This window comes from Bombyx mandarina, chromosome 01 (genome assembly GCF_030267445.1).
Source record: "Bombyx mandarina strain Sakado chromosome 01, ASM3026744v2".
Lineage (NCBI taxonomy): Eukaryota > Metazoa > Arthropoda > Insecta > Lepidoptera > Bombycidae > Bombyx > Bombyx mandarina.
Window position 1 is genome coordinate 2,290,132 of NC_143208.1, and position 19,860 is coordinate 2,309,991.

The 19,860-nt window shown below is 36.4% G+C and overlaps 1 protein-coding gene across 4 annotated transcripts in view; it reads right to left on the reverse strand.

Annotated features, from left to right (window-relative positions):
- The window catches only part of LOC114246466 (uncharacterized), a 64,313-nt gene that overhangs the window by 11,196 nt on the left and 33,257 nt on the right, over positions 1-19,860 (reverse strand). For all 4 annotated transcript variants that reach the window (XM_028178993.2, XM_089727060.1, XM_089727061.1 and 1 more), the window contains exons 3-4: positions 8,725-8,937; positions 2,855-3,287 (exon numbers count right to left, since the gene is read on the reverse strand). In XM_028178993.2, coding sequence (XP_028034794.2) covers positions 2,855-3,287; positions 8,725-8,937 — 646 coding nt within the window. The remainder of the gene's footprint in view (positions 1-2,854; positions 3,288-8,724; positions 8,938-19,860) is intronic.

Below are 19,860 nucleotides of genomic sequence, written 5' to 3' on the forward strand. Positions count from 1 at the left end.
ATAGGTTATATAGGACAGTTTAACATATCCATTACAAATTAAGATGAATCAAGAAAATGCTAGCGAGGCAGTCTACCACATCTACACTCTTCCATTGAAAGCTAAAGAGACATGCAAAGTAAAATTTGTAAATAACTTTTCTATGGTTTTCCACCAGCACTTCGAAATATGTGATAAAAAAAACTCTAATGTAAATCGGTAGAGCCGCAATAGCGTCAACTGAAAGTTTCGTGAAATTTTCACGGCCATCTGACTAATTGAGCTTTTTAAGATTGTTGTAAGCTAAATTAAGAATTACATACCTAGTATTTCAAAACTAGAACTTTTACATCGAAACAATTGTTTTTCGGTTTTCCCGAACTTAGCTATTATACAATTGTCTTAGTATCTATCTCTATCTCTTAGTGTCTAGACTTAGTGTAGGAGTAGAGGTCGTATTATTAAATTCTATTTACTTCATGACTCCGGAATGCTCACACGAAGATTATTATAACATTTTTCGTTACGCGGCAAACATAAATACGACTTTTTTGTTATTGCTTAGATGGTTGGACGAACTCACAGCCCACCTGGTGTTAAGTGGTTACTGGAGCCCATAGACATTTGCAACGTAAATGCGTCACCCACCTTGAGATAAGTTCTAAGGTATCAGTATAGTTACAACGGCTGCCCCACCCCTCAAACCGAAACGCATTACTGCTTCACGGCAGAAATAGGCGGGGTGGTGGTACCTACCTGCGCGGACTCACAGGATGTCCTACCACCAGTGATTACGCAAATTATAATTTTGCTGGTTTGATTTTTATTACACGATGTTATTCCTTCACCGTGGAAGTCAATCGTGAACATTTGTTAAGTACGAATTTCATTAGAAAAATTGGTACCCGCCTGCGGGATTGGAACACCGGTGCATTGCTAGATACGAATGCCCCAGACGTCTTATCAAAGCCACGACGACTTTACAAAGATTGTAACTTGGTTAGTATACAACGCTGATATTGAATATAGGTATTATTATTGAAGTTTTGAGTGTGGACCTGACATGCTCCACTCTCAACACTTCAGTCCACGTTGCTATTGCAATTCACACAGACAAGACTTTTTACTAGCTCATGTCAAAACCGACGTTTAATGGATAATCACTCATGGACGTCGAAAATACTAATTTAATAATCAAAGTCACTGTTCACAGAGCGGGACTGTATTAAACCCTCGTTTGCGTTTCAGGACGCATCATAGTGCTCTTCCCATAGACACAGCACACTGAGTTTCTCGCCGGATCTTCTCAGTGGCTCGCGATTCCGATCCGGTGGTAGATTCTGCGAAGCACTGCTCTTGTTAGAACTAGTGTTATTAATTCTCTCAGGTTGAGCGCGTGACCTCACCTACGCCGGGCATAGCTGGAATAGCCTCTTAGGCTACCAGCAAATTATAAGTAGGCAAAAAAAAGTGCTCTGACAACATCGCAAAAATAGATGAACCAAGAACTTCCGGATAGTAGTAATAATGAAGTCTGTTCCTATGGCGATCGGTGTAGTTATTAAGGAGACGATGGAATCATCCCTTTGCCTATTACAGTAGGTATATAAGCAGACGATCTCACAGCCTGGCCGGTGTCAAACTGTGACCCATAGACGAACGACAACACTTCCGTCTTGAGAGAGAGATCGAAGGCTTTGAAGTAATGTATATGCGGAGACCATAATCGAAGAAAATAATCAAGTCATCGCTACATGTAAGAAATACATCCATTGATTTGAGCTATGACAAAAACCATCCTTGAAGTGCCAATAAGAAATGTATAAAGTTTTAATGCAATTCGATTAACGTGCGAACGTACTGGATACGAAAAACAGATCAGATCGCTCCTAGTAGACTTATATAATAATACGAGCCGACCCGGCAGACTTCGTAGTGCCTCAATCGATAAATAAAACACCTAAACTTTTGTATAAAACAAACTTAAAACAAACAAAAGGAATCCGTCCGACGGGGGACACATCAAAGTACAAACAAAATTGTTATTTTTATTTATTTCAGAGCATTTTCATATCTATCTACCTTTTAAACCTTCTCTGGACTTCCACAAATAATTCAAGACCAAAATCAGCCAAATTGGTCCAGCCGTTCTCGAGTTTTAGCGAGACTAACGAACAGCAATTCATTTTTATATATATAGATAAACATGTTTACATTTATTTCTTGTTTGGACATGACTAATGATAATTGTGGGTTTTCATAATAGATAAATCAATATCACAGAATAAATAAATAAAATTGACATGATGATGATGATATGATAACTGCACTAATTAACGTATAGAACGTATAGAAAAATAATATTAAAATAATTTTTTTTTACCATAATTTATCACAAAGAGTTCGCAAGTTTTTGCTGGATACAGTGATTGTTAAACAATTCATTTCGCATTAGCATTCTTTACACGACATGTTAATTTTGCGTAACTTACAAGTTCGTATACCCACATTCAATTACAATGAGATTAAAATGAAGTACAATCACTAATATGTGTAAGTCTCCCATTTCAATAATTTCTCCTGACTTATTGAATTTATAAATTGTAATTTGAAAGATTAGAGTAAAAAAGTAAATAAAAAAAAAAATTATGTGGGTATTATTAAGTCAGACTCTTAAATAATTATTTTATTTTATTTGTAAAATCTAGGATCTTGACAATGTTAATTTACAATAGTTTTTTACTGCCCGAAGACTTTACAAATATTAAAAAACTGAAGTCCCTGCAACTTATTACATGAATCGTTCACTATAAATGTCTACATTCTATTAAGGTTAATATTCGCAAAACTGCCGGTGGTAGAACAATGAACTCACCGATGGCGTCTCCATAGCTCCCAGCTGATGAACCCTTGCAGGGCGGGGTTGCTCTCGTCCACTAGGGTTCCTCCTCGTGAGCGGCAGAAGCCCAGCGCGTCCCTGAAGGTAGCCGGCTGCCGATCGTAGAAAATATAGCATTTTCCGTTATAAGTCGCCGTGCTCCCTGGAGGCTGATCTCTGAACTGAGGGCATCTCTCAATTGGCAAAGCTTGGTCGGTATAAACGAAAGCCTCGCAGATCGACAGTTGGCTGGGAGACGACCCCTCTAAGTGAACGCTGACGAATGCGCCGGGCATCGGGGGGTTGCAAGGCAGAAAGAGTGGCTGCCCCTCTTCGATAAAACCAGTGAAGCGGTTGCAGACCGGATTCGTTCCTAAATCGGGTCTGTTGTTACCGACGCGCACGACAATGACAGCGGGTTTGTTCGTTCCTGAAATTTTAAAAATACATACTTTTAAAAATAAAGTTATAAAAACTTATTTATTTATTAAGTTACACCAACAAAGTGATCATCAATACAAAACATTGACAAACTGACAAAAGTTCATGGCAGATGTCACCTCAATTATAGGTGCAATCGACAGTGCATTAACAACAAAAATATAAAAATAATAATAACTAAGATTTGATTACATTTGATTGATTGCTTAAGATTAATTTATATGTAATTGGGAAACGATCCGCGACAGATTTTCCCTGTAAGTTGTGAGACAATTAGAAAAAACATTATATTTCACTTAAAATTAGTTCAGCGCAATCGGACAACTCTGAACGAACATTGACGGACACCGCGCTACCGCGGACATTATTGTAGTCTCAAAGGATTCTGCTTAAGGGCGAGTAAGCACCTAAATTCGAACGGGCGGGCTTTCTTATAAACGGTTTACATTTCTTCGTTCTTGGTAGGTACTTAGGGGCTGATATTTTTATCTGAGTTAACATATCAGGTGTGTACTTAATAAAATTATTTCAAAGCATTCAATTAAAACGATAATAATCACAAATATCAATGGAAATCTGTTTCGATACGTTCATTTATGTATTCAGTACGCATTCAGTGGCCTAAATAAACAAGATTGCGTTACCAGAGTTACGAGATTCTGCTGAAAGGCACACAGAATCGTAAAGTAAGCGGTAGCGTCTCTGTAATGAGATGTGAATGACTCTCCACTTCGACAATTACTTCGCAACGTGGATCGTGTGTGATCGTGCTCGACTTCAAGATTACCTAGATATTATTGTGAAACTTATAAAATAAAAACTTTTATAACTGTTTTTTATTAAGCCGTATTCTTCGATTTTCGTGAGTCTTGCCATGAAAGACTAAAATGTAAGGTACATATTAGAAACCAGCTATGCCCGCGACTCCGTTCGCGTGGAATAGCGACTTTGGGCAGCAGTTTTAGGACATATCTTTTGGTTTATAAACACCGTCACACCGTCACACGTAAACCACATTTAAATCGGCAGAGCTGTTTCTGAGATTAGCGTGCACAAACTATGCTTCTATTGCGTTGATAAAGCCCCCTATAATAGTTTTCTTGAGATATCTTCCATGTACAGATAGCGGTCAGTTACGATTTAATTATATGTATTGATGATGTCGCATTCTATAAAATACCTATCATGGAATTAGGGGTATCATGCATTATCATAAAAGGTGATCCATGTATTACACATATCAAAGTAAACATTTCAATATTGAACATATTATTCAAATAATGCATTCGATCGCGAATTCATATCTATTAAACAAATAAAGATTTTGTTTTCTCAATAAATACTAGAAAAAAATTCGTTGAATAGTAGATATATTAGGATCTTTACGTTAGAGCACTTGTGATCTATTGACGCCATTAACCCGCATTGTGGTTTAGATATTATATATCTAACAAAATAACCCTAAATTGCATCTCCACGGCGACCCTTCTACTTCAAGAGGCAAGTTCTAGCACTAAATAAACATCATTCTTTGCGTAAAGCTACCAAACGCTATATAGACTAATATACCAACCCCATCAAAGACCTTCCCTTCATTAAAAATCGCTTAGTCACTGGATGATTCACCATAGACGCGCGTATAACTTTTCCTAGTACCATGTTTTGTTCCGAACTTTCACTTGCTGAACGATTATTTGGCGTCACTTGACTGTAACCGCAACTGTTTATAAATTATCGTATAATAATACTCATCGGAAAGGTTCCGTTGAATTAAATAACTTTGGAAAGTTTGCCGCAACAACGGTCTGCGGGTTTGCCGTTTTCATTTTACAGATTCTTATTTATTATAATTTAGAATGCGGTAGACTTATAACGTAGTCGTTTTGACAAACGTTTATAACAACATTAGATTACACGGACACGTTTTTTCTTTAATTTCGAGATGGAACAAACATTCTATTCTATTCTTTATTCTTTATTGTACACACAGTTAATATTACAGTAATTGCGATAAAATATAAAAAATGGCGAGCTTAACTCAACAATTGAATTTTCTACCAGCTAACCGTTCTTAACGATGGAAAGCTTTAAATGAGTGGGTAGAAGAATACAATCTAATCAATTTACAATTAATAATCTAAACAAGAACAATAAAAAAATAAAACACTAATACATAATATATTAGACTACATATATACATACACACATAAATAACGTAAACATATACATACACGTACATATATAATGAAATACATAAAATAAATACATATAAGTAATACTAAATTGATAACATAACATTAGCCAATTTTTTTTTATTGCATATTATTATGTTGGTGTACGAACTCACAGCCCGCCTGGTGTTAAGTGGTTACCGAAGCCCATAGACATCTACAACCTAAATGCCGCCACTTATCTTGAGATATGAGTTCTAAGGTCTCAGTATAGTTACAACGGCTGCCCTACCCTTCAAACCGAAACGCATTACTGCTTCACGGCAGAAATAGCCAGAGTGATAGTACCTACCCGTGCGGCATTACGAAAGGTCCTACCACCAGTAATTACACAAATTATAATTTTGCGGGTTTGATTTTTATTACACGATTATTTACTTCTAGTTCACCGTGGAAGAGAATCGTGAAAATTTGTTAAGTACAATAAAATCTGATTAAAAAAAACATATACACATATGTATATAAAAAAACGATTTATTGTTTTAACATTTAAAGACAAAACCTTCATACAATTAAATATCATATCCATAGGCAGCTAGTAGTAGTATCCGCGTCAATGTCAAAACGCTACGGTAAGATTCGGGCGAGCACGTGCAACGCTTATCTATACTAAACTATACTAATATTATAAAGAGGAAAGATTTGTTTGTTTGTTTGTATTGAATAGGCTCCGAAACTACTGAACCGATTTAAAAAAATCTTTCACTGTTGGAAAGCTACGCTATCCCCGGGTGACATAGGCTATATTTATTATATTTTAAAAAAAATTAGGGATCCTTACTGAAACTTCAATAATGTAACCCAATATGTAAAAAAATTACCTAAAATTCTTTACATCGCGAGCGCTACTTCCCAAGCGAAGCCGGGGCGGGCCGCTAGTTCGACAATAAAAAAAAAGGTAGTAAACATAATTTGTATGGCACGACCCGCTTCCCGCAGCCGCAGACATTTAGCGCGACAACATGTACACAGTAACGATATGAATCTACAAATCTGCCACGATGTCTTTTCTGTGACATGTATCAGATAAGAGCCGGCCTGAATGAGCAGTCGAGCGGTAACCGCAGACAGGTGATAAATCCACAATTACAACTGTTAATGGCGGGGTCGGAACTTGGAAGCGAGATGATGGCGAAGATCGTCGGTTAGTGGACAATGTTTGTTTCTCTTAGTCGAACCTTGATGTTTTTGCTCGACAATGATAAACCAAAACTATATTGTCTATACTAATATTATAAACAGGAAAGATTTGTTTGTTTTTTTGTATCGAATAAGCTCCGAAACTACTAAACCGATTTGAAAATTATTTCACTGTTTGGAAGCTACACTATTCCCGAGCGACATAGGTTAAATTAGGCCAATTAGGGATAGGGAAATTAGGGAAAACTCCAATAATGTAACCCAAGGTGTAAAAAAATTACCTAAAATATTATTTACATCACGTGCCCTGCGAAAACTATTAATGATAGAATAAAATGTACTACGACTTTGTAGAACACGTTATTATTCACAAAAAATGTCGCGACAGCACATGTCTAACTATTATACATAGTTATACCGCAATAAGTGTCATTTTATTTAAAAAAATAAAAAAAACGTCAAATATCGTCGAAATTTTGCTAAAGACCCGAGTGGAGCCGGAGCGGGCCGCTAGTATTGAATATAGATACACATCGTGAGCCCGCATGGGTAGCTACCTGGTCAATTTTCATGTTGGTGAAACTGTAACCTCTCTACAAAGAGCAATATTAATTCCTGGTGGCTCTGAATTACTTCTATATCCAATAATTAGTGGATCTCTTGGCGTTCTACTATCGCTTACATCAAGGGAAGATCATGACGTCTTGCAACATCTAGAGATGCATATGAGAAGTGAAAATTCACGATACCACATATAACCTGTTTCTACCGTGAAGCAGTCGCCCGTTTCGATTTAACGGACATTTCGTAAAAGAATTGAGATTTCAATCTCAAAGTGGGTAATGGTGTTCACGTTATGTTGTCTAAGGACTGCGGTGGATGCCAATCTCAACGGTCCAGCAGAGATCATATAAAGGCACTTTGCTTAAAAAAATAATGCATGTTATTGTTTTTTTTTTTTTAAACTATACTTTTAGTACTAGCTAATTAATATTTTCAAGCAAACTATTAAAACAAAAAATTCGACGGCGTAAAATGGGTGATAATGATTATTTTTTATTGTAAAAGGGGTCTCGGAAATAACATATTTATATGTAAAGTTGAGTCCTGATTTACGCTAATTCAACTTATACTTTTATCGCTCAGACCCACACATCGCGTAAGTCCAGGGTATTTATTGCTGTAGGTACTTGCTTAACACTACAGGTAAACATTTGCATCCTGATCAGATTAATTCTTGGTCATCATCAAGGGTGTTCTGCTAATTGTGTTTGTTGTGTTTTCTCGAGGAAGTCGACAGGAAGTCGGAAGTGGCCATTGTTATCACGTCAATTAACCGGTAATTCAATACCTAATCAAAGTTTTATTGGCGAATGATACGAAGTGGTGATAAGCGACAGACCGCTTAATGTTTTACGAATTTTAACGCAATTATAATAACTAGAGGTCCCGCAGTAGTCGAAATTCGACTATAATTAATTGGAATTTTAAGTTTGTACACTATTATGATTGTTTATTATACTTCTATAAACACAAATTTCACTAAGACTACTCATCAACATCATCTTCATGGTGCGTTGGAGGAACACATTAAGTTCCCTCAACGGCATACCGTCGCCTTAATCATGAGCAAACTAAAACCTGCCTAAATGTTAATGTATGCCTCCTCAAAGAAACTCCTCTGAGCCTGAATTAGAGCGAGTCGCGAAGAGATTCCTTCCATCACTCTGGTTACTGTGATCTTGAATAAGGGCGCAAAAAGCTTTAAGGCATCCTCCTTGGGATCTTCATATCGATCCCTAAGCCAAGGGGGCAAGACGTGGATGAATTCTACTCTGATTCTGCTCACTTTAGATCATCTAAGTCTCGAATCGCTACTGTTGATCATCTTAGACAAAATAGTCAGATCGTAATTGTCTAAATAAAACAACTCGATTGTATGCCACTTTGTCTAGCGTCCAATCCATCTTAGAACAATTACGCTTGAGTTAAGTAATATGTGCTTTGTATAATGGTGTCAGGATATGTCAGGTATCATAAACAGAAAGAACTCACCACAACAAGGCTTTCCGAAGTCCAACCGGACGAGTTGCACCATATACGGCTCGAGGAGGTTAACGTACCACCAGGGCACACGCTCTTGTTTAGTCAGCGAGCAAGTCTCAGCGCTGAAGGTAGCCGATGTGCTGCCGTCCAACGCACGCTGTGGTACTCCACTGTCTTCCGTTGAAATTTGCATTGGCGCCTTCCCGGCTGCCACGTTTAGAACTGAAAAAAATTATAATGAAAATATTAAGCAATGTATGTAACGTTTTTTTCGGTCACATTGCCCGTCGACAGTCAGATAACTTGGACAAAGTGATTGTGACGGGCAAAGTAGAAGGAAAGAGACCCGCTGGTCTGGTAGCGCTGGTGTGACCAAATAACCACCCTAACTGGGCTGCCAGTCGCAACCGCCATACGAGAAGCTGAGGACTGGATGAGAAGGAAACAGCTCACGAGACAGACCACGGTCAAGTTTCAGGGACAAGACCTTCAGTAATGAAGAAAGCGAAGAAGAAGAAGAACGTAATGTTTCGGAATATCTTTAAATTAAATAGAGTTTTATGTTTAAGAATTTTACTAATAATAAGACGAAATGTTTTAAATTACATAAATAGAATATTTGTGGATTTGTTTTTTTTTTTGTATTGTGTACGTTTGCGTTAAGAACTTTATTTTATTTGAAAAATGCTATTGATCTTCAAGAACATCGATAGCTATTTAATATCAGATTAGCTGCAGGTTTCCTCCTCTTTTTTTATAGCTTAGATTAGTTTACGAGGTCACGGCCCACGGGGTGTTAAGAGGTTCTTTCTCTTCCTTGTCGGAATAAGCGACTAAGAAAATCATCGGAAAATAAGCAACAACGTTCCCTGTTTATTATATCAGGGTATCACGATTGCCTTGCACTTGTGATAAGTGCCTGCACGGGCTCCTGAATTAGTGATGCGCTTTAGTTTGAAGGTTGAGACTGCTGCTATCAAATACTCGATCGCATGGTTCAAGGTCAGTGGTGTCATTCACGTACTGATAGCTGTGGACTCTGTTATTTAGTTAACAGCAGCCAAGCCAAGAACTGGTCCACCTAAAGTCGTAACCTAACCCACCTAAAGATGGCATGTATGAAAGCAATAGTGGGATTGTTTGGCGGGTTCAACTCTTACACGTAGACATTACACGTGGACTGTGCTTTTAGGTACCCCAAGCACCGGTTATCGTAAATTAACCCACAGACACAGCCCACTGAGTTTCTCGCCGGATCTTCTCAGTGGGTCGCTTTTCCGATCCGGTGGTAGATTCTGCGAAGCACGGCTCTTGCTAGGATTCGTGTTAGCAACGTCGTCAGGTTTGAGCCCCGTGAGCTCGGCGAATCTAGATTAACCCCCGAGGTTACTAGAATAGGTAAGATAAAAAAAATTGGGACTGTGAACTCATGATTCAACCAATCAAACTCTTGTCGCAAATAATAAAAATCTCACGGCCGATGATAACAAGCAATAGGCATCATAAAGACGATCTCACGGCTATTTTGTGGCGTAGCAATGTTTTTCGGTTCGCGTTACGCCTGGCCGAACACACTTTCCATCTCTATTGCGTTTGGTGTGCTCCGCGGCTGTCCCACTGCCACACATTCGCACTCCATTCGCGATCTGCGCTCGTTAATCTTGTGATTATTTTATTAATTCGCTCTTTGGGCGATCATGAAAAGTACATAATCACACTATTATCATACTTTTTATTGCCCTTGTATGCAGATGAGCGTACGGTCCACCTGATGGTGAGTGGCTACCGTCACCCATGGACTTCACTAACTCCAGGGGCAGAGCCAAGCCGCTACCTACCGCTTAACATTCTCCACAAGCCTCGTTTGAAGAAAGACATGTCATAGCGCTCGGAAAACACCGTGGAGGGGAGCTCATTTTGTTGTTTGTTATGCGAATTTCAGGCAAAAACTGAACTGTGCGTGGTACGATTAATCTTGATTTATTTATTTCAATCGGGACTAGAGCAAGTTTTTTATCGCTAATAATGATTTGTTAGCATCGCAAGTCGTAATTATCGCTCACCGACACATTCGAAACGCGGCCTAATCATAAATCTGTAAAATTAAATGTAGTTTTCCTTAGATAAAAAGACGTCACTCCTTGGCCCATGAACTAATTCTATTCTATCAGCCCACAGACGTCCACCGTTGGATATAGGTCTCCCTCAACCTTCGCCACAAAGATCGGTCCTGCGCTGCTTGCATCCAGCGGATCTCCCCGAACCTCAGTAGGTCGTCAGTCCATCTTGTGGGAGGCCTACCCACGCTGCGTCTTTCGGTACGCGGTCCCGACTCAAGAACTTCAACGGCGCCCATCCGTGAAAATGCTCGGAATTAAGTAAAAATAACAATTTGTTTTTCCTTTGATGTGTCCCCCGTCGGACGGATTCCTTTTGTTTGTTTTAAGTATATTTTATACAAAAGTTTAGGTTTTTTATTTATCGATTGAGGCACTACGAAGTCTGCCGGGTCAGCTGGTGACTATTATAATATAACTAATTGTTAGCAATAAAATATGTCCAATAGTGAAAAGCGTACAAATAAATAACCTCTAACTACTACAACTTAATTTGAAATAGTAATACCGCTTTATTATTTCATTAAAAAAATTTAAAAAATACATGCTACACCGGAGAGAAATCCCCGTGCTTGTTTCAAAATTCTAAAGTTCTTTTATGGTTATGCGCACGCGTGTAGAATGAGTATTTATGTAACTAGTTAACCTTATTAAAACTAAAATCTGCATACGTAAATTACTTTGTACCGTATGATCGTAGGGCATATACTCTGTATATTATAATCAAGTATACCATTCCGGACGTTTCATAATCAGTCATTAACCTACCACCGATTCGGAATGAAGTTTTTTCACAAATGTGAAGAACTGGAAAAAAACGCAAGGCTGGCTCTATTCTACCATATAATATACTCGTAATACCTATATAATACGTACAATGCGACTCGAATATTTCAAAAATTTAAAACACTTTAAAAGCCTACTAAAAATTGCCGGAAGCAGGAAACAGGATCTGCACAAAGGACAATGCCCAAAAGTGGGCCAACTTCATGACAAAACTATTTGTACTTGAAAAACTATGCCTTATTTTTTCATGTTGTTTAGTTTATGTATCAACATTTCTTTCACCCTGGCATTGTTTTACAAAAAAATAAATTACTTATTTGATAACATCCCAAAACTGAGTGCCATAGTTTTTAAATTCGCCAATAGACAAAGGGAAAATTAGCTCATACAGCCTTATAGTAAACTTATATGCTGACAAACGAAAGAGTTGTCTGTGACTTGAACAACAAATTAAAAAAATTGCTAATGGTTATAATTCACAGACTTTTTAGTTTATTGTTGTTCAATTCAATATTTAAGTATTGTAATAATAATTATTACTTAAAACCATGAATTTGAAATTAATGATTCCATTAGTAAAAATCTCAATGGCCTACCATTACTCTATTCTTATTATATATGATCAGAGAGTTTTGGCAGCAACCCGAGTGAAGCGTCACTTGAAGTTTTATTTTATGTTTTTTTAATAGCTTATTGTGATGTATAATATACAAATTGGGTGTTATTTTGTGTATTAAACGTCAATAATCGTTGTTCACGATTATTGAGGCATTGGAATAAAACTGTGGCTAACATAGCAGTGACTGTTTTTTTTTTTTCAAGATAAAAGGTTGCGGAAATTCACGCTCACTCAATGTGCTATTCATCAAGTTGACGTCAAAACTCCCAAAAAGCAATAAAAATAAATACACCGGATTTTTATTAACATAAAAAATATAGAAAAAATATAACGATGACAGACTAGGCTGTATAGGCTACGCTCTTTACCTGCTTGTTGGCGAATTTAAAAACAACAACAACAATATCGTTGCCGGCTTCCGGATTTAATTTCATTTTATTATTATTATGAGGATATAATAATAATAAAATGTACGTAAGGGCTTATGTCTAGCAACATTAACCACAATTAACTTATTTAATACTGTAAATAATTATGAGAGCGATTATTGATTTCGAAGAAAACAATTAACAACTTAATTTTAGCTGCAGAAAAAAACAGATTTCTCTTAAACCTGGGTGAGAATATAAAAATCGTTTTCTGAATATGAAACGATATTTATTTGTCTATCAAATTAAGTTAAAATCATCATCACCTGACAACTTTTTTTAGGGGCCCAAACGCCCATAGAAAATGGGCATTGTCCTTTAAAACTTTCAATTGCCCATCAATACTATCTACATCTAGTATCTACGATTCGCGAAATCTGGACTAATTACAAATCTGCGTGCACTGTTGCTGTTTGAAGCACAATTTCAAAGCACGCGGTTTTGTCAAATGAAGAATCTAACCTAACAATTACGGCCTAATTTATTTCAACTAGTTATCCCCCAGTAATCGAAATTCGACTATAGTTAATTGAAATTATAAGTTTGAACATTATTATGGTTCTATTGTCAAAGACTATTAAACTTCTATAATCACATATTTCGTCAAGGCTACATACATACACTATTGACAAATGACACTAAAGACAAACAATATTAGTCTATTCTCAATTTGCTTAGATACTTTAACAATAAACAAAAGAAGTCAAATGCGTGTGTGTCAAATACATGGTGGTGTGTTTCATGTTTTTATCATTGATTTAATGTATTTTTTATGCTAATTTAAAAAAAAGATTAGCATTCTGCATTCTTTCTCTATATTCTCTATAAGTGTGGGAAATTTCATTCTCCTCCGTCCGCGCAATTTTTGTAAAAAGGCGTACAAAGTTTTTGCTTCACGTATTAATAATATATAGATATATGTATGTATACAGTATACAAAGTTGGAACGCAACGAGTTACTAGATCAGTCTCGTGTCCAACCATACCGTTGGCTGTTACCGTGGCGAACGAATTAGCATGTTGTTATCTACAGTTACCACGGGACACCTGCGACCTGGAATCCAACGGATAACCCGTACTAAGAGTATACCACGGTATACAAATTCTGTGGCTTTACAAAATTAAGCAGTTTTGCTTGATATAATGCTCGTCAGTCTATAAATTGATTCCAGAATATGTCTTCTTTCTTCTTATAAAAAATCGATTTTTTTTGTATTGTATTATAAAAATCGATTATATCGATTCGCATACGGTTATATTTTTCTGAAAATAGAAGCGACTGGTGCGATTGTTAGTGGCCTACTTTTTGTTGTTAACGTACCAATGCAGTGACGCATTCCAGTGGTAAGGGCGGAACAGTGTATTACATTTAAGATTTAGAACATGTCCCGAAGTGGGCTCGGGAGGTGTATCTTGATGTCTACGAGCTACGTTTTTTATTTATTTATTTGGATGGACGCAACTGATAGCGCGTATGCTGCTGACGGCTGTCCGCGCAAAACACCTGATATTATAAGCAAACTAGCTGTACCCGTCCGCTTCGCTAGACATTTAAAATTAACGTTATTATTTCTTACCCCCACAAATATTCTCATCATTAACGCCCCCGCAACTGGTGTAGGGAGTCCAACATTCATATAAATATTAGCCTCTCCATTAAGTACCTACATGTATTTTCTACATGGATACCAAGTTTCAAGTCAATCGGATGCATGGTTCAGTAGTTATAACGGAACATCCGTAAAAATCACTGCTTTATAGATTAGTATAGATTGTTAGAATTTTTGAGTATACTTACATAAAAATGTATTAATAATTTTTTTATCCGATTTGCATATCTTTTTACCAATTTAAACCATCACCTTTGACCCACGGACCTAATTAAGCATTATTTAATTCACACAGCTCTACGTCTAAAATAAATATAATTAATGCAATCAAGATGACTTTACTCCGATGACGTCACTCAACATAAAGAAATAATTGGAAACCGTAGAATGCAATCACGAAAATAGAAATTCGTTACGTCATTACATAAAAGAGTTACGTCATGGTTTTTTCCCACAGAAACGCACGACTTTCACGAGACCACATAAAGGCTGCGATGATGATGCGATCGGGGCTGATGGGCGTTTGAATGGATGTCTTCTGATTGGTGACGCTTGCTTACGCCCGCTGTCTCATTAGCAGTTAGATAATCGCCACAATGCTGACAATCCGTGTGACAAAACACAATGCAGCCCATGACTGTCAGTTCCATTATACGTCTCTGCCGGGCACGAGGAATCCGCAGCCCATATGAATCAGCGGCTCATACAAATACCTTGAAGAAGATTATTGTACTATTCTTTGCATCTATTCTAGCTCTTTTCATTTTTTCTATTATTTTTGAATAATATTTCCTTTTGATATCGACAAAGAAATTTTTATGAACTAACCCATTTTCCATCAAAATTCGTGTCGTCGAAAATTTTGTTTAACAAAAAAACCAAGTTTGCAATAAAGTTACAATACTTTTTTGTGTCTAATACATATTATGTATATCGGACACGGCTTTGCACGTATACGGTACCAAATTATGATTGCAACAATATTGCAGTTTGCTTTGGCACGTGTATTGTGAAAATGTGAAGTTGATTGTTCTAAAATTGCATGATGAATTAAATATATGTATATGTATTTAATTATTTAAAATGTATCTAGGAAGTATACGATGCCTTTCACTACTTCAGCTGTGTATGTAATAGAATAACTTAGACATGAAATCCATGATGAGTGCTTTAATGCTAATAATATCTACTGCGCTCCAGTATCCAGATTCAATTCTCGTTGCGTATCACTCACTATCTTCGATTAGCGTGTTTTGTACACGAGATCTGGATGCAGGTAGGTCATGAGTATTTTCATTTTTGAAGCTTGGATTGCGTAATAAAATGATAACGATAAATATTTATATTATTATATACATATATATTAATGGTTTCGAAATCATTATAGTCCTATGGAATCATTCATTTCGTGTTAAAATTTATTGATTACGTGAAACGTTTTATTTATTCATCATTAAAATTTACAAGGATCCAAAGAATAAATTTTTGCATATAATTAAAATAAATTAATACATTTAATTTTTTTGGTAACAATATACTAAAACCGGAATAGACTTATACTATGAATTTAAATTCAAAATCACTCAAATTTCGGCTGAAGCTAATTAAATAATTAATAAACAGGGGAAAAAAATCATTATTATATTAATATCATGCGTGTTTTATGGAAGATTCTTTTTTTTTCTTTTTTTTTCTTTGATATTTAAACACTTGTACAAAATCGTCAAAGAATTTAATAATAGGCATACTAAAAGAAATTTCCTTCCTTCCTAATCTATCTCATTTGGCGGCTTTAGTATTAAATTTTGACAACAAAAATACCGGCTCAATTAGCTGTTGATAGGTAAAAAGCAAGAAATAGATTACTATTTCTATTGATGTTATTAAACAAAAAAAAAAAAAGTCTCTGAGAAAAGAAAGAGGTATTTCTTAACTTGAATAATCATTGTATTAATTTTTTCACAAAATTAGATGGGATTAGTACAGTAGTAACAGTGTGGAGCGTGTTGGTTTGCAGTTAAGAGTAATATTATACAATTTGCAAGCCTTTTTAGACTATTGTCTTTTCCAAATACTACAAAATCAGACATATATTAGAAATTTCGCGAAAGAAGCACGTAAGGGTCCATTTACGTCTAAAATAAATTAATTGTACTATGGAAATCGTATTGAATTTAAAACCCTTCATTCTTAGAAGTCACGATAATAACCACTTGTTAGGAAGCGTTAACTTGAGCCAAAAGTTGTTCGTTTTATCGCTCACTTTTAGAGTAAATAAGAAATTACAAGTACATCCAACTATCGCCTCTAAAAATCTTCAAATTTGTATATATTTACTCTACATACGAAAATATATCTGGCAATACATGTAATGACAACACAGAGACTCATACATATATACGTGAAATACGGTAAAATGTGTAAGAGAGGAGTGAGCGAAGAAATGGTATATGATAGAGGAGTATAGAAGGAGAAAACGTGTTGCGCCGACCCTAGGTGACTGGGAGAAGGGCAGCGGAATGATGATGTTGTTTTGTTTGTTTTCTTTACGTATGTACATACAATACGAGTGTGCGTGAAGCAAGGAAGGGCTTTTAAATCGGATGCAAGTAAACTAGATCATCAATGATTCGCCGCGTATGTACTATGCATACCGCGCGCATCTTTAACACAGGGATGTACGTAAGCTCGTGCGTGTACTATAGATATAGCTAAGAATGATTATGATCATATTCAAGGGCTTCGGTAACAGATTAACTTAATATATAACACAGTAGAGCGTAAAGTCTCCAAAGTATATGAGTTTTGTACCAAACCTGATTTTCTTCTTTCTTTCCTATTAACCTCTGCCTGGGGTGTAGGGCTCGAATCAAATCCTTCTATTTATGATTTGCCTATTGTTATACGAATGATTGGCATGCGTGTAACAAATAAAAGAGAAAATAATTATTGACGATATATATTATTAATGATATGAAAGTGCATATTATTATTGTATCTGCCAGCCCTGTGCGTAACGGTGTGTGCGAAGTGTGCCAGCCACCACTTGTCGCTAACGGTGTCGTCGCCGACGTAGGCCGACAGTGAAACCTCACACACACACACACACAACAAATATCTCTGATATCTCTTTCCTATATTAGAGCTGTTAATAATGTCCTATGTTATCTCATGGCAAGTTCTTAATAATTTCACTCATAAAGGAGAAAACGCCCGGTTTGTTAAAAGCGGTTCGATTGTGCTGCGCTCAAAACCTATAGGCAGATGCGATTTATTCCTAAAGAAATACGTATTTGCTTCACATTGAATTTCCACAGTAAAGGAACATATAATAATAATAAAGCTTTCTTTATTCCACACAAAAATACTTAATTACAAACAATTTGAACATACACTAAAGTTTTTTTTATTAAACAGTTAAAAAGTAAAAATTAAAGTTTAAAAAGTTCATTAAGAAGTTAGTTTAGGATTAAAAAGTTAGTTTTTTCTTAAATTAATTTTAATATTATTTACATTATTTCTGTATGGACCCCTTCGGGTAAAAGCCTCCTCTAAGGTACACCACTTCTTCTTATCCTTGGCGATATTCAGCCAATCTTTACCAGCCACTGTTATAATTTCGTCTACCCACCTAGCGTACGGGCGGCCTTTAGCTCTCTTTCCTCGTGGACCTGTCCATACGACCGATCTTTTTGTCCATCTGTTGTCTTTGTATCTAGCCTGATGGCCTGCCCATTTAAAGGAACATATAGCAACATTTAATAAAATAAAAATCCAACTTATCCAACATGAGTTAGAAATTTGTGTAATTACTTATTGTATGGCGTATTGTAAGCAGGGGAACGTACGTACAGCTTGTTCGAAGGGTAAAGAAGCCGTTGAACTGTACAAATGAGGTTCGACCTCATGTCTCAAGATGGGCGCCGGCGTTATGATAACTATGAGCTCCGGTAGCCATTTAAAACCTAGCGTGCCGTGAGGTAGTTCACCGCTATTTAAAAATGAAACTGTTAATATATTTTCTAAGTAGAAAGTGAAACTACAAAGACATCGGTGACATTACATTAAATATACTGTAATATTTATAACAAAAAAAAAATACATTTTAAAAATATACGTTATCGAATAGAAAATATTATTGATAAAATTAATTCAGAGAGTTAAACGGAAAATGTCCAATACAAGAAGTGTATTCGCATTTTAAAAATAAAAAAAATCCTTGAAATTACGTTCCTATTATAGTACCATGACAGAGGTCACTCCGGAATGATAACAATAAATAAACCACAATCGTCTTCTCACAATATAATTAATACTAAATAAACAAACATACAGTTTTGTTTTATATCAAAATAAATTAATAGGTAGAACATAGTTACTATTTATTTAGTATGTAGTAAATAATTGTGCTATGCTTAGTGCCATTTGCTTTTTTCGCGTATTTTCGGATTCGCGACCCGCTAAGAAGATCCAGCGAGAAACTCAGTAGATTGTATCAATGGGAGTTTACTTTATAGCATACCATGACATAATTAACATCTAAAACAGACTGAGCTTATCGCTAAAACTGATCTCTTGACAACCACTGTCACGTAGGATCACGTAAATATAGTAAGGCAAGTCAAAGTAGGAAAGCGGACCATGACAATAAATAGATCGGGAAAACGCTAAAAAAAAGGAAAAAAAGCAAGGTATGAATAAAATTGTTGTTTACTAACCGAATACTTCTCATTATCTTTAGAAATCTCTTCGATGTTTGGTTCTTCGAGAACCTCACGCTAAAACGATTGTTCATCTCTGTTAAGAGACCGTTCAGAGATCGATTGTGAATTTATTTATAAACTTTTGGCAGAATACCAACGTTAATACGTTTTTTTAAGGGAGTCGGAAACAAAAAAATCGTCACCATTAAACTAAAGATTTTTGTTCCTACCTAAGCTGCTAGCCACAGAAATAAATCAAAATATCTTGATATTATTTCTGTGCTGGTAGCCTTAGAGGACTGTGCCAGCGTAAATGAGCGAGTAAGGGTGAGCTCACGGGGCTCAAACCTGAGGGCGTTGCTAACACTAGCCCTAGCAAGAGCAGTGCTTCGCAGAATCTACCACCGGATCGGAAATGCGACCTACTGAGAAGATCCGGCGAGAAACTCAGTGAGCGGTGTCTATGAGTTAGTTTACTCGCCGAGCCCTTCGTTGCAAGCGACGACTTCGACGAGAACGGTGACCGGTGCTTGAGGTACCTAAAAGCACCGTTAGTGGATCGGGAGTAAACTCAAATATGATCACCTATTTAAGCAATATAAAACCTAAGACAATGGCATTGTAGTAGTGTCAATGTATGCATTGCGTGTTGCATTGTTACCGGGCGCGACAGTGACCCAGTACTGTATGCGCTGAAGTGTAACAGTGACGTTACTCATATCAGAACGATGCGCTCATAATATTATCATCGTAAAGAACTGCGTACGTATCGCGGCTAGTGGAATGTATTATGAGTCCGCTCGAATATATCGTCGCTGTCAAACCAAAATCTGCTATCTGCTAAAAAATCTATTTTGAATTAACGAGTAAAAACATTTTCCG